This window comes from Eptatretus burgeri, chromosome 12 (genome assembly GCF_056783735.1).
Source record: "Eptatretus burgeri isolate ZD-2024b chromosome 12, Ebu_testis_v1, whole genome shotgun sequence".
Classification (NCBI taxonomy): domain Eukaryota; kingdom Metazoa; phylum Chordata; class Myxini; order Myxiniformes; family Myxinidae; genus Eptatretus; species Eptatretus burgeri.
In genome coordinates, this window is record NC_140972.1 from 93,046,570 (window position 1) to 93,071,188 (window position 24,619).

General features: G+C 43.2%; 1 protein-coding gene across 2 annotated transcripts in view; it reads right to left on the minus strand.

Moving 5' to 3' along the window:
* Positions 1-1,816: 1,816 nt before the first annotated feature.
* Positions 1,817-24,619, minus strand: part of LOC147016144 (tyrosine-protein kinase Tec-like) — a 72,874-nt gene continuing 50,071 nt past the window's right edge. For both annotated transcript variants that reach the window (XM_085848889.1, XM_085848888.1), the window contains 8 exons: positions 19,904-20,022; positions 19,547-19,618; positions 14,461-14,632; positions 14,079-14,295; positions 13,832-13,896; positions 7,921-8,039; positions 7,465-7,622; positions 1,817-4,154 (listed from right to left, as the gene is read on the minus strand). In XM_085848889.1, coding sequence (XP_085705015.1) covers positions 4,080-4,154; positions 7,465-7,622; positions 7,921-8,039; positions 13,832-13,896; positions 14,079-14,295; positions 14,461-14,632; positions 19,547-19,618; positions 19,904-20,022 — 997 coding nt within the window. In that variant the 3' untranslated portion in view covers positions 1,817-4,079. The remainder of the gene's footprint in view (positions 4,155-7,464; positions 7,623-7,920; positions 8,040-13,831; positions 13,897-14,078; positions 14,296-14,460; positions 14,633-19,546; positions 19,619-19,903; positions 20,023-24,619) is intronic.

Below are 24,619 nucleotides of genomic sequence, written 5' to 3' on the forward strand. Positions count from 1 at the left end.
GCCTCCAGAAATTATGAAAACTAGTAATCAGGTACGGTACTGCGGAGCAATCAATGAATCGTACAGCCGACTCAATAATTTGAATTCCTACCAATTAAAATTTGACAATTTAGATAGGATCCGACGACAATTTTGAATAGACCCATGTGTACCACGTAGCATACCGTGTATAAAATCCACATCCGTTTACTTGCGCTACTTTAATGTACAGGGTGGCCTGCTAGTAGCTTTACCCCTCTCTTGTAAAGCATTCCTTGTTAAACGATTTTTAATATACATGTTTTATTGTGCAGTACTTACAATAATTAATCGGTCATTGCATCCTGATGTGCTCCATCATTTTACTTGTGCAACTGAATTTGTCTCCAAGTCCTCTTAGACATCTTGTTGAGCATTTGTGGAGTCACCTGTGCGAAAGAGGCCACGACCGCAGCGCGTATTTCATCGGTCGTCCTTTACCGGTTTGTCGACACTTTTCCTCCACTTTAGGAATGTCTGCTTTGGTGGAGAAAGTTTTCCAAAGCATTCCGTGAAAGCTGTCCGCACTTGAGCAATTATTTGGCGTGTGTGTGTGTGTGTGCCCTTTCATTGCACCTACACAAAAGCAACCAATTGCTCTTCGACACTGGAACAACTTGTGTCCGTCATGCTGTCTAACTTCCTGCTGACTCCTATGTTGCCACATAACACACCGAGGGAGGGCGGAGGTGAATGGACGGAGGGATATGCGAGAAATTTAGCAGGGGTAAAGTGACTTTCAGGCCACCCTATAAATTCCTCCAGGGGTTTCCAGTACCTTACAATCATGATGCATATGTGAACATAAAACAAAAATGCAATTTGTTCACCAACAAAAAATTATGGAGATTGAGATCAATTACTTGTCCAGATATCATATCTTTACAAGGCATTTGGACAATGGATAGACCTGTACCACAGTTACTTCCTATCCATTGACACAGATATGGCGAACAACTTACTCCATTCTCAGCACACAACAAATAAAATGAATTTGGTTAAATATACACGAATTTTTGAGCAATTTCCGTGTGATCGAGTGCCGGTAGTTAATAAAAACAGGACCACCTGTCCTGAAGCTCACCAGGATCTGCAGCAACAGTCACTCAAACCCCCCTCAGACCCCCTTAGACCCTGAATATTTTTAATGCTGTGAGCAAACTTTGGTACATCAAGAGTGCGAAGGTTGTGGTCAAATTTCATTGAAATTGTGTGTATAGTTTCGGAGAACAGAGCAAATACCTATTTGGGGGGGCAGTGGGGGGGGGCAAAATCCTCCTGCAGACCCCTTTAATAAGTGCAGCTTTTGATGCTGTCAATACACTTTGGTATATCAAGGTTGATGAAGGTTGTGGTTAAGTTTCATCAAAATCATGTGTGTAGTTTCAGAGAAGAAAGGAAGTACCTATTTTGGGAGGGTCACACCTGGACCCACTTTGACCATCCTGTAGACTTCTTAGACCCTGATTTTTTTTAATTTTTTTTTAATGCCGTGAACAAACTTTGGTACATCATGGGTGATGAAGGTTGTGGTCAAGTTTCACAAAATTGTGTGTGTAGTTTTGGAGAAGAGAATCCAAGTGTTAACATACTGACCGACTGACTCACTGACAGACACCGCACGGTGTTAATACCTAACATGAACGATGTTCCAGGCGAACTAAAAATGAAAATATGAACTAGAAAAGGAATCAGAGATTGCAGAACCTCGCCAGGATTTGTTTTGTGTTTATTTTTTTGTTGTGGTTGGTATTTGCGTGCTGGTGTGGTGTGTCGATGAAACACTGATGATGTCGGCTTACATTCATAAGGCGGCCAAACAGACCTTTTCGGTTTTATTGGAAAGATTTACATTTACAATCACACGTATTTTACAGACAAACTCACGTTCCAAGAGTTCATCGACGTATGCAGATTCTAATAGTATTACATTACAGAAAAAAAAACACATTCTTCATTGTACGTCCTTTATAGATGTACTGTATTCACATTATAATTGTACATACTTTATAGACATACTCACATTCTGGTCATACGTTGTTTATCGAGCTACTTTGCTGAAAAAGGAAAACATGTAATATTGGCGACCACCAGGTAGCATTTGTGGCCTACATTAGCACATTATATGTGGAAAGACAGAGACAGAAAGACAGACAGACAGACGGACGGACGGACGGACAATCCAAATGCAATATCCTCTCCTCTGGCGAGGGTTCTCAACATTATTCCAGTAACAAAGCACACACAACCAGAACGTTTTCAAACCAACTCTCTCTCCCAATTATATTCCACCTTTAAGAAGCATTCTAGCATGACTAATCCTGATAAATTTTGAAAATGCGAAGAATGAACTGAATAAGAAGGGCGACATCTATTTCCTTTGTTTGCTAATAAATTAACGCGGCACATACAGAAGATGTGCCGATCTACATCAAGGTACCTGCACGTGTTCTTCCTTTCGACAGTTATCTTATTATGATCGGCCATCATTTTCAAAAGCGACGACTACATGATTTAGATACATAATGTAGAAACAGCTTTTCGAAATCAATGTATAACTTACAAACACGGGCTGTAGGTACTTCCCAAGGTGCTCCCTTCTGGTGGCTGACAGGACAGCTCAGGTTGGTGACTTAACCTTTGACCTGTCTCGTTTTTCTTTGATTCTTAACCCAACTGGTACTTTGTCTGTAGGGCGTTGTTTGTACAATTCTCAGTGCACCATCTGTAAGATAGGAGGACAAGCTGAGTGTCCTGTTTGCTAGCATCCGCTGGTGGACATTAAAAATCCCACGGTGTATTTTACAAGAGTAGACAGTCTGCCAGCCACCATCATGAGATACCAGGCATGGGCACGAGTTTTAATTGCTGTATATACTACATCATCAAGGTGAAAGCTCCAATGAAAAATATTTTTTTAATTATATAAATAATTAGTTCTCTCCATTAGATTTTGAGATAATTGGAATGATGTCTGGAAATTATCCATTTGAATGATTGAGAGTGGACTCTCCTGCGAATCAAGTGCACCTGTTACAGTGTTACCTTGATCTGCTCAATCGTTCGGTAACTTTGAGCCATCCAGAGACTGTCGGGATAGTACAGAGATAGTGCATCTACCTTTGAGCTAACTTGGGTTCAATACCAGATCTCACTCGAAACTGTCGGAATGATGCTTCACAGGCGTGGCGTTGCATCAAAAAGTGCTCTGTCCCTTCGATGGACGTTAAGCTGGGTGTCCCATGTGTTAGTATTAGTTGGCAGACTTTAAAATCCTTTCGGTGTTATTTGCGAAGAGTGTGCAAGTTATCGCCGCACTATGAATAAAGTACGAACGAAGTTCCTGTCCAAGTCAGCTCCGATCGAATATGGAGCCGTGACAAACAATTTGTGAAAAACCTGGGCCATACTTCTACCTTCAGCCTACCGCACAAGATGGCATCAACTGAGGCACTTAAAAGAAGTAGTAGTAGATATTTCAAGTCCCCATCTTGTTTAAAAAAAAAAGCTGGACTATGACACCTGAGGATAATCTCGGCCGAAAATGATGGTCTTCAGGATGCCTCGTTAAAATAAAATAAGGAAACCTTACGTCACTTGCAGCAATTTCATCACCACAAAATGTTTCATGCCTGCCACTCAACACACCGGTTGGACACGATGTCATTTCACACATTTAAAACGAATCTCCATCGAAACTTGAAAGGTAACTTACATCAAATCAAGTTTGTTTCAAGTTAACATTTCAGTTAATATAAATCTGCTGGTGGAATCAGTGATAGATTCTCACAATTGGCCAAATTCAGTGGTGCAGTTTACCAGGCTGGATCTCTGACAGTAAGGTTACAGCATTCGTCGGTTATCACTTGGGACATCTTGATAAACCCAGAACATTGGGTCAGCACATAACAGCAGACTTGGTGATGACTCATAGCCAGCGCAAAATGTAGCATCAAGGAGGCTCTGCACTTCCCACGTCTTTCAGTATTCATTCCATGTTACACGGTACATGTTCTGATAATGGTAAGATGATACCAGGAGTCGAAAGGTTCAAAACAAGTTCATTCGCTGTCATTTGACATCAGATCGGTGATAAGCTCAAGCAGTTTCATGAAATAGGGTCGCTTCTCAGGATCCTGTGGGATGTACATATTGAACCTTCAGGACATCCTCTGTTCACCAGGACACTACAACATGAAAGCATTACACCTTTTATTTTCCTCATTATGAAGTCCCAAGAACAAGATTTTAGACATAAATAAAAACAAAATAATCCTAATCATAAAAACTTATTGATATTGAATTGTTTTTGAACAAATATCTACACACTGCATTTTTATGACTGAATCATGAATAATGATTAAAGCAAACAGCCTCACTCCTGCAGAGTTAAACATTTCAGAATGCCGTAAAGGCGCGAGTTTTGATGCCAAGGTGCAGGTTTTAGTGGGAGGGTGAGCCCCGGAAATTTTCCCCGAACATTTGAGGGGGAGTCGAGAGGTTCAGGTGAGGGGCTCCCCTGGATTCATGGCCAAACAGCCAATACGTGCTGTTGGGGTGTAGCCAAGCGATGGCGTGGGGCGGTGCGTGCACCGAAACTGTTAAAGGCAAGTGCAAAAGGGGGACTAGAGGAGACATGCTTTGGTCCACGTTGTCAGAGCTGCGTGGTTTTCCTATATGTGAATGGTCGCTACGATAGAGACATCTTGCTGCCTCGGCACTTCCCCGACAGAAGCCTGAGGTCCTGCCTGTAGCTCTCCCACGCCGTGCGTGCTTGCATGCAATTGTTCTCCACTGAGCCACACGTTTCCCTTCGGGACTAGCTGTGCTCAACCGATCACAGCTATGATATTTTCAGTCTTGTCTGCCTCCTTGGGTGATTTCTTTCTCGTGGTGTGTCTGAAGCCTTAATTTACAGCGCCTTCAAAAAGTATTCACAACCCTTGACTTTTTTCACATTTTGTTGTGTTACAGCCTGAATTTAACATGGATTAAAGTTGATTTCTTTTGTCACCGATCTACACATAATACCTCATCATGACAAAGTGGAATTTTGTTTTTACAATTTTTTTCAAATTAATTGAAAATAAAAAGCTGAAATATTTTGCATCAATAAGTATTCAACCCCTTTGCTATGACACTCCAAATTGAGCTCAGGTGCATCAAATTTCCTTTGATCATCCTTGAGATTTCTCTACAACTTGATTGGAGTCCACCTGCGGCCAATTCAATTGATTGGACATGATTTAGAAAGAAACACACCTTTCTATACAAGGTCCCACAGTTGACAGTGTATGTCAGAGCAGAAACTCTACTATGAAGTCCAAGGAACTGTCCGTAGAACTCCGAGGTAGAATTGTGAGGAGGCATAGATCTGGGGAAGGGGATAAAACAATTTCTAGAGTGTTGAAAGTTGCCAAGAGCACAATGAGCTCCATCATTAGGAAATGTAAAGAATATGGAACGACCCAGACTCTTCCTAGAGCTGGCTGTCCGACCAAACTTGGCAACCGCAAGAAGGACCTTGGTCAGGGAGGTGACCAGGAACCCAATGACCACTCTGACAGAACTACAGAGTTTCGTGGCTGAGATGGGAGAACATGCCGGAAGGACAACAATCTCTGCAGCACTTCACACATTTAGGCCTTATGGGAGAGTGGCCAGACAGAAGTCACTCCTGAGAAAAAGGTACATGACAACACACCTGGAGTATGCAAAACGGCACGTGAAAGACTGAGAGCATGAGGTAAAAGATTCTGTGGTCTGATGAGATGAAGATTGAACTCTTTGACCTGAATGAAAAGCACGACGTCTGGTGGAAACCAAGCACAGCTCATCACCCATTTAACACCATCCCTTCCGTAAAGTATAGTGGTGGCAGCATCATGCCATGGGGATGTTTTTCAGCGGCAGGGACTGGGAGACTTGTAAGGATCAAGGGAATAATGAATGGAGCCACATACAGGCAAATCATTGAGGAGAACCTGCTTCAGAGTGCAAAAGACCTTAGACTGCGGTGAAGATTTATGTTCAAACAGGACAATGACTCCAAGCATACAGCCAAAGCAACACTGGAATGGCTTCAGAACAAGAATGTGAAAGCTCTCGAGTGGCCCAGCCAAAACCCAGACTTGAATCCCATTGAGAATCTGTGGAAAGACTTGAAGATTGCTGTTCACCGATGCTCCCCATCCAACTTGACAGAGCTTGAGCAAATCTGCAGGGAAGAATGGAAGAAAATCCCCAAATCCAGATGTGCAAAGCTGAGAAACACATGCAAGAAGACATGAAACTGTAATCACTGCCAAAGGCCCTTCTACAAAGTATTGACTCAGGGGGGTTGAATACTTATTTTTAAGCTGAAATGTTGAATACTTATAAAGCTGAAATGACACAAGATATTTCAGCTTTTAATTTTTTAATATATTTGTAAACATTTCTAAAAACATGTTTTGATTTTGTCATCGTGTGGTATTTTGTGTAGATCGATGATTAAAAAAAAAAAAATTAAATCCATTTTAAATTCAGGCGATAACAAAAAAAATTAAATGTGACAAAGTCAATGGGTGTGAATACTTTCCGAAGGCACTTTAGATAATTGAGGGCCATCTGTATGTAGGACACCCTGAGGCGTGTATCTCTTGTAAATAGTACTGTTAAAATAAATACTCTCGTGTCCCTTGTTCTTCCCTCCCCCTGGTTCAATAAATACACAAGTGAATTCACTGGGTCTCCGTCGAGTTGTTTTGAGTTGCCCTGATTGTGAGTCGCATTGGCTTTTAATGATCCGTTAACAGACAGAATTGGGTTTTGGGGTGATTAGCATCCTGCATGAAATGTTCCCCACTCCAGGCACGGTGAAACTGCCCACACCGCCATTTTGGTGCTTGGTGCGAGGGAAAAGCCAGCATGTCGTTCAACTGACTCAGACGTTCCAATGGAGTACGGTGGAGCGGCAATCAGGCCCTCGACCCTGCCTGGAGTGTCTGAATCCGTTGGTCTGGCATGACCACCTTAGCAGTGTCTTATAAGGATTCGGATGAGGGAACTGACCTGGGTATATCTGTGAAATGTTTTGTCAAAGGTGTGTCCATGGGACTTCAAACAAGACGTTGGGGTGTCACCATAGCAAAGTACATTGCACAATGGGGATCAATAAGTGTTTTCCCCAACCATGACAGAATGGTTCCGTGCCTGGAACTCGACTAAGATATTGGTCTTTTCTGTGTATCTTCCAGCCCATACTGCACATTCTTTCCAGTGGTGTTCATTAGAATACAAATCATGCTCTTGGCTCAAAAGTTTTTAAAAAGGAAAAACTTTTTGAATCCCCCTCATGTAATGAAACATTGTACTGTCACGCAATTGTTGCTTGTATGCAATTAACTTTTGTATGTGGTTGTGGTTACTTGTTTGTGAAGATGTGGTAATAATGTAACAGCTAACCGGTTGCCAACAGTCACACATAATGGTGTAAACAGGTGTTGGAGCAAGTGTGGGCTGCGGGAGCTGGTATCCTGCGTGTACACTTTCCACCACTTCACCGTTGGACCAACCATCGTAGGGTAATGTGCCCTCAGAGAACACTTCCCACATGACCACACCTGACCAGGTACACACATTTTTATCAACACAGACACAATTCATTCTATCTGGCTAGGTACACACACATGAAAGAAGCTTTACCACACCTTACCAATGACACAATTCATGTGAAATATCTGCAGCTAGCAAAATACGTTTGCAATTGAGAGTGAAGGTACGACCGTGATGATCTAGAAACAGAAGTTTTACATCATGGCAATACAACAGGGTGCAATAAAAATGAAACCTCATCTTTCGGGGTAAGCACCAAACTAGATGTGAGTGGCTGTGCTTGGAGGAAGTATCCTGCTTGCTCACCAAAGGACCAAACATCAGACTTGCTGCTGAAGCGTCCACGGTCAAACACCTCGGGTGGTGACCACTTCACTGGAAAACGTGCACCTTGGGAGCACGTATACTGGTCATCCAAGACGTATCTGAAAAGACACAGCGTACCTCCAGCACATTGCTCTTTATTATTTTTGGTACTCATCCCATTGGTTGAAAAGCAATGTCAAAACAAATGTCACCTTCAATGAGTCTGTGGAGTCATATTTGATAAAGTCAGCTTGAAATCACGAACAGCAAGATGCCATTTGGAGACAGATGTTGGAATAAAAGCTTTGTCACTTACATACTGTATATAAAATGAAAACTTGTTGCAATATTTAAGCGAATAACCAAGCATTCTACAATGTCAGCAAAGTATCCGGAAGCCAGATAAACGAAGAAAGTTTCATAATATGGCCAAGACTAGTTATTAGGGTGTACCACTTTTGCAAAAGTAGTTGCTGGAATGAAGCACTACGTGCCTATCGATTCCACTAGTGAAGTTAGGTGATCGACCAAAGTTTGAAAATTTTCCCGCCTTTTTTGAAATTTCAGGAAAAATCCATATTTTTGGAAATAATATTGATTTTTGAATATTTTAAAATATATATTTCTCTGTGTTTAGATGGCCGAATGCACTTCAGTAGGCACCAGTATGATAGTAAGTACCCGTAAATATTATTCACAACTTGTCCGAACATTTTGAGAAGGGGTTGCCAAACTTGTCTTTGGCCAGTGTCTTCCTCTTGAACCAACATATGGGGGAAGCTTTCCACGTCTGCAGTGCAGGCGAGCATGATGGTGAATCGGTCCTTCTCATGATCAGTCATGGTGAGCGGCCCTTCTTCAGGGTCACATGACCACCCCCAGCCTGTTGTCGGATGCACTTAAGTTTGCACGGAAGCTTATTTGAGGTGGGTGCTCCGTTATTGCACGGACACCCCAAAAACATAATGCCTCCGGCGACTTCGTCGTGGAGGCATAACAATTATGATGATTTAGTGGTCCACACAGTCTCATTTCTGGATATTGCCAATTTGGGCTCACCAAGAGAGGGCCGTTGCCACATACTTCTTCCTGCACTGGTGACAAGTTTGGTTTTGGTTCAATGTATTTACTTTAATGCAGTTGTCCCATCTGCAGGTACTGCTTTTATCAAAAAGTCGCAGTCTTGGCTTTATCGGCTTTAAATGCACCAAAGCCTTGCGGCATATAGTTGCAGAGAAGCCAAGCGGAATTAAGCTCAGCACTTCGATCAGTGATGAAAAGGAAATGGTAGACAATGGGTGTTATTGGCTTTGAGATGGTGGGATGGCTAACTGGTAGCTTGCCACCAAGCTGTCTGCTCTTGGATTTCATGCAAAGTGGTTGACAAGTAATGTTGATAACACCCACACCTTTATTCCCCTCCAAATACATAGGATCAGCAGCATCAAATCAGTGCACTCTGAAAGTAGATATTTTGACGGCCAAGGGACATACCTTTGTGCCCCTGTGCCATCAGCTGTGGCTTTCAACCAAGAAACCGTGAAAATTGATCACAGATTTTGACTAGCTGTTTCAGACAACTTTATCACACATCTTCAAATTTTTGGCCACCATTGTTGTGGTGAATGGGGCTTCACAAAGATATCGGATCTAAACTTCCTTCCACTTCGAGACAATCTCTTCTCTCATCTCATTGACATGTTATACAATTTAGCCGAAGTATAACACCTCCTACTCTCATATCGGTGGCCTCTGTTTTTTTGTTTTTTTTTTCCTGCCTCTCCTCCAGTCTACATCCCTCTGCTCTCTGAGCCACCAAACCCTCGACAGCTGCTCCATGATGCATGTGGTCTTCCAGTAACCCCATCCTGGTTAAACTCCCAAAATCCAGGCTTGCAGTCCACCTCCACTCTTTTGTTTTTCATTTCTCCCGTTTGTGGAATTACCTTAAGTCCACTATTCGCTCTTCTTTTCGCTCCAAGGCTTCAATCAGACGGTGCACCATCATCTCGACTCATCTTTCATCCCAACCTGCAATCTTTTTCTACCACCATTAAATATACCCAACCCAATCCTCTTGCAGGTTATGACGCTTCCTTCCCCTCTCCTCTCTCCTCTTTTCCTGTTTGTTCATTCACCTGCGAGATTTGAGCAAAAGTGTGACCCGACTGTCTCACAGTCAGTGTGTTGCCTTTTTTCACCCTCCAACATCACTGTTCCCTGTGAGCCTACATTTTGGCCTACCTAAAGTCAGGTCAGGTTCGATCTGTGACCTGCTACAGGTACCATGTAAACCTGTACTAACCTGTTCCATGGTCGGGTTGTCGGCGACTAAACCGTCTCCCCCACCAGGTTTTCTGGTGAGGAGGGTGTTTGGATATGGACACCCAGCAGGATTAAAAACAAAACCTGTCAAAGGACGGAGGAGCTCCTTGTGAGCCAACGGCCATCCATATCTAGTGCCCAACTGTGTCTGCGGACGTCCTCCTGCAGTTGGGTCACTTTTTATTAGGAGGTTGGTGGCAGGATTTGCACTCCGGCCACCGTAAAACCCTTCATTCCACAAAACGCAAAAACGCAAAAAAATCTGAAAACCCACTCCGTGGGAGTACCTCCTGCGCAGCTTCCCTTCGCAGGGCAGCTCACCGGATGACGGGATTGGGGCAAAGCCTTCGGGACCCCCAATCTTTGATGATAGGAGGGAAACCACGGGGTGACATTCCTGGGTCAGATTGCGGGAAAGTGTGTCGGAGTGGTGCTGAGGTGTCGTCCACCAGATGGCGGTCTCCTTGGGTTAACCTGAGGCGGTCCCTTCGGGTGGGTGCCTGGAATGTCCTATCCCTAAGAGAGGATGATCACCTATCTCTGTTATCATCTGAGCTCAAGCGTTTGGACATCGGGATTGCAGCTCTCTCTGAGGTTCGGAGACCGGATTGCGGCGAGATAATGGTGGGCGGTTACACCTAATATTGGTCTGGTCGCTCTGATGGTTACCATACCCAAGGAGTTGCTGTAGCTGTGTCCAATAAGCTGACCCCAATGATAATTGAGGTAACACCGGTCAACGAGCGTATTATGAGATTAAGGATTCGTCACTCCTTAGGTGTCATTTCCCTGGTCTCTGTTTATGCTCCGACTGAGGCGAGTGATCTCACCGTGAAGGACACATTCTACGCCACACTCGAGTCTGTGGTTGATCAGTGCCCCAGACGAGATACACTTCTAGTCTTGGGGGATTTCAATGCATCGACTGGAACTGATAGGGATGGTTATGAGGTGTGTGTTGGTCCCCATGGGTCAGGAACTATGAACCAGAATAGCACTAAGTTCCTTGACTTTGCAAGAAGTCATGGACTTAGGGTGGCTGGTTCATGGTTTCAGCGCCCACAAGCTCATCACTGGACTTGGTATTCCAACGCTGGCCGTGTGGCAAAGGAGATTGACCATGTCCTCATTGACGGTCGTTGGAGGATGATCCAGAACTGCAGGGTCTACCGGAGTGCTCAGTTCCTCAATACTGACCACAGGCTTGTTGTAGCAACTCTAAAGCTGCACCTTAAATCCTGGAGAATGGTACCATCCCAGCCTCGGCTGGATGTTGCCAAGCTCAGGGATGAGAGAGTAGCTGAGGGGTTTGCGAACAGGCTGAGTGGACACTTGGGGGGTCTGGGTGCTTTGGGGGGTCCTGAAGAGTTGTGGAGCGCCTTCAAGACCACCATCCTTGATGTTTCCGTTGGATGCCTTGGAGCTCACCGCAGGGCAAAGAAGAATTTTGTCTCTCAAGGGACACTGGATACCATTGACCAGAGTCGCAGGGCCAGGCTGAATGGCAGAGCTGAGCTGTTCAGGGAGCTGAGGCGTAAAACTGTACGTGCACTGAGGGTGGACAAGGAGGCCTATGTGCGAGGAATCTGTGAGGGGGTAGAGCATCACCTGTGGACAGGTGATTCTCGTCCCGCTTACAGGGGAATTCGCGCATTACGTTCATCCAAGCCCATCCCTCGGAGCACTGCAGTTCGAGCAGAGTGGTAGGCTCTTGACAGAGGAGTCTGAAGTGAAGGCCCGCTGGGCCGGTTACTTTGAGCGGTTGTACCAGGCTGATCCCCCAGCTGTCGAGTTGGACATCAAGGGTGTTACAATCCCTGTTGCTGACCCTCGAATCAACTGTGGTCCACCTTCGCTTGTCGAAACACGGGCTGCGGTGAACCAGTTGAAACGGGCAAAGCTCCAGGGATCTGTGGCATCCATGCCGAACTTCTCAAGGCTGGTGGAAATGCTGCACTCGTGTCGTTGCATGCAGTTTTGTGCTCTGCCTGGAACACAGGCATCATCCCAACTGACTGGAAGAGGGGCCTTATTGTCCCTCTCCGGAAAGGGAAGGGTGATCGCCAAGACTGCAACAACTACCGAGAGGTGACGCTGCTCTCAGTGCCGGGCAAGGTCTTTGCTCGGATAATTAAATTCTTGATGGGGTTCGCCACCATCTGCTTGAGCACCAGCGTCCAGAGCAGTCAGGCTTTACACCAAAGAGGTCAACGATTGACCGTATCCTTGCACTTCGTGTCCTCACCGAACGCAGACGAGAGTTTCGGCAGGGGCTGCTTGCAGCCTATGTTGATCTCTGTAAAGCGTTCGATTCAGTGAATCGGGATGTCCTCTGGAGGATTCTTGGTCTTCGTGGGGTGCCACCAAAACTGATCGATCTGATGTCTGAACTCTACTCTGGTACTGAGAGTGCTGTGAAGTGTGGTGGTACCATCTCTGACTTATTTCCAGTTGTTACTGGAGTTCATCAGGGATGTGTACTTGCCCCCACACTTTTCAGCACTTGTATGGACTGGATTTTAGGGAGGATGTCGGAGAGATCAAGCTGCGGTGCATCGTTTGGGAATGTCAAGATCTCGGACCTTGATTTTGCAGATGATGCAGTCATCTTTGCGGAGACTTTAGACATCTTCTTGGGGGCCCTCGAGGTGCTGAATGAGGAGTCGGAGCCGTTGGGATTACGGGTTTCTTGGGTCAAAACTAAGATCCAGGCTTTCGGTGACATCTTGGATGCTGCTGTCCTGTCTGTGTCTGTTTGTGGTGAGGATGTTGAGGTCATGGAGAGATTCACTTACCTTGGCAGTGATATTCATGTCTCTGCTGGCTGCGAGTCAGAGGTCAATAGACGTCTGGGTCGGGCCTGGGGAGTCATGGATTCACTGGATCATGGGGTGTGGCGCTGCCGGTACCTGTGCGGGAGGACGAAAGTCCGAGTCTTCAGGTCCTTGGTACTTCCAGTCTTGCTCTATGGGTGCGAGACTTGGACTCTGACCAAGGATCTGAGACGGAGACTTAATTCCTTTGGTACCAGGTCTCTTCGGAGAATCCTTGGCTATCGCTGGTCGGATTTTGTGTCCAACGAGCGGTTGCTGAGAGAGACTCGGATGAGATTTGTTACCTGCATAGTCCGTGAGCGTCAGTTGCGGCTGTATGGACATGTGGCTCGTTTTCCTGATGCTGATCCTGCTCATAAGATTCTCTCAGCGAGGGAGTCTCATGAGTGGAGGAGGCCAGTGAGCCGACCACGTGCCTCATGGTTGCAACAGGTTGATCAGCATCTCAAAGAGATGGGGATGGGCCTGGCATCTGCCTGGGGGATGGCCAGACGGAGGCCCCTGGAGTACCGGCGGAAAGTGGACGCAGCGACGCGCTGCTCTGGCACATGCTCCCATACCTGACCTGACCTACATTTTGGATACAAAAATGATGATTTTCTCTTCCATTTTCCTTTTTATGTTCAACTGCCGAGACATGAGAAATGTTTTGCTTTCATTCTATTATTGAGGCAAATGTGCTACAATCAATGTTATGCAGTTATGTATATCCTCAAACTGTTACTCGGTAAATGTACAAGACTGATTCCCACCTGGCCATGCCAAAGTCAGAAACCTTGATGCTGAAGTCCTCTCCAACCAAACAATGCCTTGCAGCCTGCCAAGGACAACTCCAATCAGTCATTATAAACTGTTCTTAATGCCATATTTCCATTGTAAACATACCATTTTCAGCATATACAGGCATAATTTGAAGAATCCGAACACAAGTCACACCTCCTCAACTCTCCAAGCCACAATGATACCTAAAAACATCCCAACAGTTCAACACAAGCTTACCAGATCACGATGAAGGAAGCTGTTGGACTCCAGGTAGACCATCGCTTTACATACATCAGAACAAGCCTCGAGTAACCAAGCCGAGCCTAGCTTTCCTGGGCGAGCCTGCAGAAACGTGCGTAGGCAACCCAAGGCCAAATATTCCATCACGATGCGGAGTGGGCGATATCGAGTCACCACTCCGTACAGCTGAACCAGGTTTGGATGGCTTAGCTGCCTGCATGCAGCACACATGATTGCTATGCATTATATCACTTCGCACCTGAAAGCAACACTTTTCAGGTCACCAGTTAAGGGCCTGCACATACAGAGACACCTTGGTAGTAATTACATCATCATGAACTACCAATGTACAGCAAAACAGTCTCCACATAAGGCTCACATCATGAGTTTCACTTCGTGGAAGAAGTCATCTTCGGCAAGAACCCCCTCATGCAGCATCCTGATTGCAATATGGCGAACGCCACGCCACATTCCCAGCTGCACTACACCCAGAGCCCCACGGCCCAGTTCCCTGAGGCTCGTCAGCTCCAATGCATCCAGCTCCCACTTTCCTGTGCCACCAGAAGAATAGTTGAATGGTAAAACCAACAAATTGTGAGGTTACAGTGATGACAGGCAAATTGTCAAGGCAAGATATCCAGACTGTAGGCCTGCAACCATGATATTTTGACCATTTATTACTGGTTATATAGACACCTTTCAGTCACGTGACCATGGGAGGCCATGATCCAATCTACCATTTTGCTGGGTTACACTTCGTTTCGGCCAAAAAAGCAAATGATCCGTATTTCTTGAGGAAATCTTTGGTTACGTTGCTAAATTTCCCAGTTGCAAAATGCTACCGGTCATCTCTGTGACACTACAAAACGGTAAACAGCTGTAGTTAATGAAGCTGAACATACGGACGAGTATTATATACATTATTAATTGGTAATTTATGTATCACATATTTCCAATATCAAACAAATGTTTCATAAATTACACATTTACAGAAAAAAAAATTTCGATAAAAATGTGTTTTAGATGTAAATGCACAATTCTTATTATTTTTATTTTTTGGATACATTGACGAGGCTCGTGTGAGAGCTAACACAACGCACAGCAAGGGGGGCATTAGGCAAGAAGGGGCGGGAGAGGAAAGGACAAAACAGTGGGGAACAGAGACATTAGAAGATCTGTCGAAGGGAGAGGAATGGGGCAGGAAACACGGAGTATACAAGATGGATATTAAGGGACTTTCAGGAAGGAAAGCAGGTAATTTGAAGGAGGTGGGTTTGGGGTGGATTAACGGGGGTAGAAAAGATCGAGGTTTTAGATGGGGGAAGACAAGAGGTGGTGGTGAACAGCTTTTTTGAAGGCCTGGAGGGAAGAATGGGATTGAAGAGAGTGCGGGAGTTTATTCCAAAGGCAGGAAAAAAAGAGGAATGAAAGCGTGAAGGTGAGCAGTGATTCGTGATTTTGGTAGTTTTACCAGAAGGGGGTTGCTTGTGGACCTTGAGCGCCCTGCGGAAATATAGGGAGGGGGGCATAAAGCAGACAGAGCGGGGGGGGGGGGCGAGTCCGGAGAGGAGACAGTAGAAGACAGAAAGACCACCGACCTGCCTGCCATAAAGACCACCGACCTGCCTGCCATGAGGGAGTGAGAGGCCCAAAGACTCAGCCTCACCGTGAGAGATACCAATGATCCTAAATACCTTGGTTTCCAAAGCGTGAAGCCGAGAAAGGTGAGAGGCAGGAGCACCAGCCCAGAGGGGAGAGCAGTACTCCATCAGGCTGCGGACGAAAGCTTTTTATGTGGTCAGGAGCTCAGGTGGGCCGAGGACGGACTTTGCACGACGGAGGATTCCCAGTCAGCGACTGGCTTTGGAGGCGAGGTTTGAAATGTGGCTTTCCCAGGAAAGATCATCGCAGACAGTGAGACCCAGAAGCTTGAATGAAAGGAAACCTTGGGCATGGTGTTGTATTAAAGCTCTTCAATAAGTGTCCGGCTGATTGGACAGCTAAGTTAGGCACATAATATAGAACGATATTTGGTGAAAAACCCCTACAAAGCTTACGGGGCCTTCTACAAATTACACCCACTCCTCCCAACATGTATCCCGATACATCTTCAATTCCCTCCCCTTACTAACATGCCTCCTGTGACCTCCAAAACTTATTTTATTTTTCTCCCTGTCATTCCCATCTCTCCCTTTTCCTTCTCCCTTCCCATCCTTTTGTCAAATTTATTTTCTCTATTCCACTTCTCCTCCTCACTTTGATAAGAGATAAGAAGATCTTCACAATTGATACAATGGCCACAAAAAATTATCATCCTTGAGTCAGTTATTAAGCAAGCCCAATAATTTTAACATTAAATCAAAATGCATAGTTTAGTTATTTAATAGTTGGTGATTGAAGATACTTGTTCAAACTTTTGATTCAAAGAAGGTTCAATCATCCACTGAACTTGTTAAAATCTTGAAAAAAACCTTGGAACGAATTAGATGTTTGTTTGTTTGTTTGTTAATATATATATTTTTAAAGGGGTCGATTGGTAAACAATATCAAAATAGAAGCTTTCGATAACATAATTGCACAGAAATAATATTCCACAAATTGCATCACTCTCAAATTTGTGTCCCACTGATCGGCCGGATCTAGATCCGGACCTTAAACAAAACCAAATCGGCTTGTTCTCATCACCTAACCAATTCATTCACCAAGTTTCGTCAGAATCCGTCCATAACTTTTTGAAATATTGTGCTATATATCGTTTTTTTTTGTCCCATATCTCGATGATGAAGAATCACTTTAAACATTCAAAAAATTTATTGTGTATAAATCTGGATCTTCACCAAAATCTAATCACTTCTTCCTTGAAACAAACCCGGCCTGTCCACCAAGTTTTGTCCGAACCCGTCCATAACTTTTTGACATATCGTGCTGTATATCGTTTTGGCGCAATCCCTCAATGGTGATCGAGGAATCACTTAGAAAATTCTAGGAGTTGGATCCATATCAGTATCTTCAACAAAATCTTAGGAATTAGTCCTTGTCACACACCCAACCTGCCCACCAAGTTCCATCCGAATCCGTCCACAACTTTTTGAGATATCCTGTTCACAGACAAACAGACATAACCTTCATCCACCTGAGGTGGCAGAGGTAATAATATCTCGTATTGCTATAAAAGCTTGAATGTCTGTTTTAAAACATGCTCTACAACGTATGTTGATGCAGTTTTCAAAACATGACACCATGATTGTTCACCTCTTTTAAATAATGCTGTTCTCTAATTTATGTTTTGGATATCAAGCCTTACAGGCTGGTACCCTCTTGCTTTTGTTCTGTTTATTAATTTTATTTTTTTTACTTCCGCCGCATTTTTCAGGTTTATTCGGTTTTAAATTTGTTTTGTCCGCAATTGCTTGATGTATCGACGCAAAACTTTTGACATAGGAGAGCCTACTCATGGATAATTATGATGTCATACATCAAGTGGTATAGCAGCCATGTTGGAAAAAGGAAAAACTATGGACATCTTCTCGGAACCGCTGAATGAAAAAAAACATTGAAACTTGGCTGTCATAAAAATTGAGATGTCATAGGTCTTGTGGTCTGGCAGCCATATTAGGTTGAAAAAAACATATCCTTGAATTGAAAAAAAAATTCTTCTCCAAAACTGCTTCACAGATTGATGTGAAACTTCATATATATATGATTAAGCATGACAAATAAAGTATGATAACTAAAATGTCACATGGTCAGGCAGCCATCTTGGACTGAAGCTAAAACCTTTAAAAGTAATCTTCTGTTAAACTGCTGAACTTTAGTTACATCAGAGTCACCATGGCGATAAAAGTTTGATAACTAAGACATCATCAGTTAAGTCGTTTTAGAGAAATGCTCTTTCAAGGTTTTCCTATGATGCAATATGGCTGCAAAACCATGTGACCTATGATGTCATTGTGATCACAAACTTTCTCAACATGAGTAGTGGATGATATATTTCAAGTTTTGCATCAATCGGTGAAGTGGTTCCAGAGAAAAACATTTAAAAAAAATTCCCGTTCATCCAATATGGCTGCCAACCCATGTGAACTATGACGTCAGACTCATAAAACTTTATTTCTCGTGGCTCGCAGTTTTGAAAGCACCCATGCAGAATCACCGCTCGCAGTTATAAGTGGCAGTTATTGGGATGGACTAGCCATGAGAAATATCATTTGATAAAATTACAAAATAAGATGGCATCATCGCAACAGGCATGTGGGACGGCATAGTCATTGGGATGGGCAGCGTAGGATGGCATCATTGTTGGCATGGGCGTCATTTGGTCAGGTGCATAATTTTATGTTTAAGATTGAGGCTCTTGGAGGGGCAAGGTAATGGGGGGCAACAAACTGAGAGCGGGACAGTGGGGGGAACCGGACAACAGTTGGGCACAATAATCAGGGGAATTAACACACAGAAAAATAAATATATAAATTGATGTGCTTATTTGACCACCTGCTCATCCCCACTTAAGTCGTGTGCATATTTAAGGATACAGACAAGAGAAAGTCACTGGGCATGCACAAAGGAAGAGCTAGAGGAAGGAAGCCCCGATGGTCTTCGTTGTAAGTGACGTCATTCTATCTTGTGTCACGTCGGCCATGTCGTGACACAGTTTGACGTTTACATGTCACTGCAGCCTTTAAATGATATTTCAGAGTGTATGCAAGGATGCTCAATGAATCAATTTCATTTCAGTCTATTTCACCATCTCCTGTGATTAGTTCAGCCATCTCACACTTTCTTAGCCACCAATCCTTACCTTGTTGCTTCCCCCAAAGGTTGCTAACTGCTAACCTCCGCTATTTTGAGTCTGTTCAATCAAGCGGTTCATCAAAGATAAAACAAAGAAAACTCTTTTTAAAATTTTTTTTTAATAAGAGCTTTATATCGGAATTTTTCTGCCTGTCCAAGTTTAAAAACCATCGTTATCATTGCATTTTTTGGGTTTTTTAATGCTGTTTTCATCAACTCTTTGGTTTCACCTAAAGACACTTGATTTAAAACAAATGGCTTATGTCTTTTCCAAGCTAATAAGCTGCATATCGTCGAAAGGACCCCCCTGCTGGTAACATCATACAACAGGAAGAAATGCAACAAAGGATGATCCCCAGTGATTGGCCGATGGACCAAAATTGTTTTAACCATCTTCACCAGTTTGGTGGACAATAGAAAGCATTGAGGAACTTGTGGTTGTGCTCGTAGCTGCAAAGAACCTAACTCTGCAGTGTTAGTTTATATTTGTGCAAAACGTTTGTTTGCATGAAATAAGCTTAGTTCCACATTTTTATTCTATTCAAACTCTCTAAAAACTCCAACCCGCACTGTGTTCAAGACAGCTGCAAGGAAGTCGGTTGATACGGTACCGTACGATGCGGAAAATAGAGCTTTTTCCATGTGCCAATTATCGTGTGGAATCAATGACTGACCGTAGCTTAGGCCTGCAGTCGATGGCAATTCCTCTCCTGGTCTGACCGGATGCCTTAAGCGTGTAACGAGCCCTGCAGGTCCCGAGTGAACAAAGGAAGAGTAAAGAGAGAACAAGGGGTCCATGGAACGGGGAGGGAGGAGATGGGTGAGGTTATCGCAGCAATTTAATATTGAGCAAATTTAACTGTTTCGAAACTACGAAAGTTCTGTTGGGTATACTTATTGAACTTATTCTTACAGCCAGACATTTAGAAAAACTTCTTCGAGACAGACTTTAAACCTGCCATGAGATGGTTGTACTTGTAATGTCATCCAGGTCATTACTTGGCATTGAGGATTTCGAAAGAGCGACAAACCTGCAGCATTATGCTGATGGTAATGGATCAGATCACTGATGGTACTGAAGGTGTGTTTCTCTGCCAGGTACCATTCCCCAGTAGGCAGCTGCTTTACGTGGTAATGCTTCACCACCTCACTGCTCACAATAGGAACAAGGCAAATTTTACTTTCTTGGTCAATCAAGCGCACCTTAAAAAAAAAAAAACTAATCCTTATTAATTATATAGATGTGATAAAGGATCAAAGGGAAGCAAGACCGCTTTTACAGACAGCAAGTTCCTTGACATGAATGTGACCATGAAAGCCATTGCGTTTACAAATGAAATGTGTTTATGAAGTGGCCATTGATGGAGAGGTAGTTTGAGTTTGATAATTTCTTAATGCAATGTGAAACTCATAATTAGTGCTGCGACCATGAAGCTTTAACTCATGCCCTCATAAATTCAGCCCGATGTGGTAAATACAACCACAAATTGAATGTTTTCAAAATAAACGGTTTCTAGAACATTCCACATTTAGTGTAGTCTAGATACTACTTGCCTGGTGTTTAACAAGAGTATTTTATGCTGTATTGGAATAGGATTTCTAATAATCAATGAACCGTTAATGCACAGCATCTTTGAATGATATAATGATTAAAATGTCACCAGAGTTGAGCAGATCTCAGTATCCACTGCATTTAACAGGAAGCAATGCTTTGGAAACATTTTTGTGAAAAAACAAATTTTATTAAAATAATTCTAACTTGAATCCCTCTCTCCTGGTGCGTTACATCGCCGGCATTACGGATCCTTTGCAGCATGTGTGAGAGACCTTTCCAAGTCGAAGGGACGTAAGAGCTCCTGTTAAACTCGCTGCAGACCGTGTATGTGCCTAGTGATGTGTTAGTAATTTAAACAGCAATTGTGCAGATAGGTACTGTAATTTATCATCCTGACTTGTTGCTGCTCATATAACCAGAGAGTTGGTGTCAAAGCCACCCAATGCTCGCCTGTTTATACATTTATCGTTTTTAAAAGATGAGTCCAATAATATTTTTTATAAAGCATTGCAGTGAAGTCTGATCCAAATCATTTTAAAGCAATATATGTATTTGTATATTGTAATGAGTAAAAAATAGTGTGATAGATAAAAACATTGAAAGGAAATAACTTGCACCAAAAACTTTAACATTTACACGCTCACGCTAACGCTCACGCTGGGGGTATCGCTATAGCTCTCTGTTCTTCGAACAGGCGAGCTATAAAAATGATTGGAATATGTAACTAAACATCCTGATTCTTGATGCTAACTCAACAAAAAGTAACGGAGGAAACCTGGCACATTTTTAGCTCGCCTGATCGAAGAACAGAGAGCGGTAGTGATACCCCCGGAGTGAGCGTGAGCTGCCACACCATGTAGAATGTTGTATTGATAATTATGACGTCATAGGTCACGTGGTGTGGCAGCCATATTGGAAAAACAGAAAAATTTTGGACCTCTGTATCTCTGAAACCGCACCAAGGAAAAAAATTGAAACTTGGCACACGGCAAGTACTCCTCATGGGGAATGAGTGAGATTTTTTATTACATCATAGTTGCCCTCGTTTTGACGTCATAATTGCATATGCCACACATCTGATCAGTATGAAAAAAATTTGAGGATCATCTAGGGATAAAATGGTCCACAGAAAAAAAAAAAACTTCATGACGTCATCGGTCACGTGATTCGGCAGTCATATTGTCTAAAAAAAAGAAGAAAAAAAACCTTCAAAAATTTTCTTCTTCTGAAGTGGTTGAACAAATCGAGGCAAAACTTTACACATATGACCACCTGTACATGAGAAACGAAATATTCACACATATGATATCAGAGGTCATATGGTTTGGCAGCCATATTGGATTTACCCCAAAACCTACAAAAATACACCACTCACAAGAAGTCCTGGCGAGGGTCTGCAATCTCCGATTGCTCTTTTTATTGTTCCAAAATGGTTTTAGTCTGTCAGGATGGTGTAGAGGTTGCATAACTTTGGGCTCTCTAGTCTGTTGTACATTAATTATTATCTGCCCTATGATAAACCAGTGTTGGATTGGTGTTTCACAGGCAGGGCATTGTATCATAAAATGTGCAGTCCCTCAGATGGGAATTAAGCTGGGTATCCTGTCTGCTCACATTAGATAGTGGACTTTAATAATTAACCAATATATTTCTTATATCGTATAGCCCGTTACATTTCGAAGTCTCAAAGATTAAAATATCTCAAAGTAAAATGTTAAAGATCACACTGTCAATTCCAACGGGTAGGTGTGTTATTATATTACCAGGACCCTGAATAAAATACACATTCATTCTCTCTCTCTCTCTCTCTCTCTCTCTCTCTCTCTCTCTCTCTCTCTCTCTCTCTCTCTCTCTCTCTCTCTCTCTCTCTCTCTCTCTCTCTCTCTCTCTGTCTCTCTCTGTCTCTGTCTCTGTCTCTGTCTCTGTCTCTGTCTCTGTCTCTCTCTGTCTCTGTCTCTGTCTCTGTCTCTGTCTCTGTCTCTCTCTGTCTCTGTCTCTGTCTCTCTCTGTCTCTGTCTCTGTCTCTGTCTCTGTCTCTGTCTCTGTCTCTGTCTCTGTCTCTGTCTCTGTCTCTGTCTCTGTCTCTGTCTCTGTCTCTGTCTCTGTCTCTGTCTCTGTCTCTGTCTCTCTCTCACACTCACACTCACACTCACACTCACACTCACACTCACACTCACACTCTCACTCTCACTCTCACTCTCACTCACACTCACACTCACACTCACACTCTCTCTCTCTCGCACCAAACCCACACTTGGCAAGTATGACGAGGATGTGAATAGCACAAACGTGAGCGGAGGGAGGCCTCCATCCTACCTTGGACTGACAAAATGTTGACCTCAATGTGAATATAGTCTTTAGAAAAGTAAAAATACAACCAAAAGAATGTTTTTCCACTCGGCCAAAACATGAACGCAGCTTTATGGTATGTAAGTACTCGGAGAAAGTGAGCCATTTTCATGTCACCTTCCATATACGTGCTAGTTTTCAAATAAATAAAGACTGATGACATTTTAACTCGACCTTGGTGGCATAATGGTTAGAGGAACCGCTCTCAGTCTGGGATGTCGGCGGTTCGAACACGACCATGACCGAGTCATTTGGATTCTGATTATGATGTACCATAGTCTGTTACAGAGTGTCAGTGCTGCCAAACAGTTTGTTGACAAAGGTTATGCTGGGTGGTTTGCCATTGCCTTCCCAGCATGATTTGTCCATGCTCTATCCTTTTTAAATGCTGAACGTCAAGCAATGAAGCAACACATATCATTTTATTTTAAATATTTGGTATGGCTCAGACAGGGTTTGACCCTCCAACCTCCAAGACTCAGAGCAGATGCTCAACATTACGCCACTGAGTCAGTCTGGTTTACAATTAGGTATAAAGTGCAAGTATTATTAAATTGGTAACGGTGTTCAGGTACACTACACCAACAGACACATGTTTAAATTTAAAGCAATAGTGTGGTGCATCCATGATAAGTATGTGAAAATAAAATATTTGCCTGGTGAATGTTAACTCCATGCGACAGTTTGTGACAAATGTGACCATGCTCCACTGGGACTTGTATGGAAAACAATAAAGAACAGAAACAAATCTGGTTTTGTTGATACCTTATGATAAAAAGGAAGAGACAAACAAACAAACAAGCAGTCATAGATTGGTACTTACGAAATCGTCAACTTGACCTCTGACCTTGTCTAATAAAAGCTGTCTCTGGAGAAGGTAGCGACGCAAACCAGAAGTTTCTACGATGATTCTGTACCAAACCATCAAAAATCGAATATTTGACCTCACTGTGACCTTGACCTTTGACCGATTTTGACCAAAATCTAATCAGCGCGAGCCATCACCCTCCTGAATCACATGGTGTAATTTGACATTGGTAGCTTCTTCCGTTCTCGAGTTATCGTGCCTACAAACAAACACACAAACACACACACAAACAAACACACAAACAAACAAACACACAAACAGATGACGGAAGTCATCAATATACTTACGAAATCAAGTAAAAAACCCTCAAAAAAGCAATTTCAAATACAGTACCTCAACACACGATATCTGACTCCTTAGAAAATCCTCTATCTCTTTGCTGATAACTCCACCCTCTGCCATAACATCCTTCGTTCTATAGCTAAAGAGGCAGTACGACAGACATTTATAGAATCACGAGTTGGTCCAAACTTGGAATATGTCTTTCAACCCCGACAAATCCATATGCGTGTGTATATACACACATATATATATATATATATATATATATATATATATATATATATATATATATATATATATATATATATATATATATATATATATATATATATTGTTACGGATTTTAGAATCCGGTCTGATGAATACATCCACACATCCAGATCCTCAGACAGTTATTTCCTCAAATCTCAAATGCATGTTCAGATTAGCCCCATCCCCATGTCTAATGGGATTTTAAATGTGATGCGTTGAGAATGGTAAAGGATAGATCCCCTCTCTTATGGGAAGCTTTTTTCATTACGACAGACACGTTTACACACATTTCTTTCACGAAATCTGAAGCCCGCCCTCGTTTTTCCTCAGCAACATTCTTTCGCGAGCTCCGACGCCCGCCTTTTTTGAGAGCGCACGGGTCGTCATGATAACCGTGCCCCAGTGGGGTGGGGTGAGCTTTGGGCGGACGGCACCCCGTAG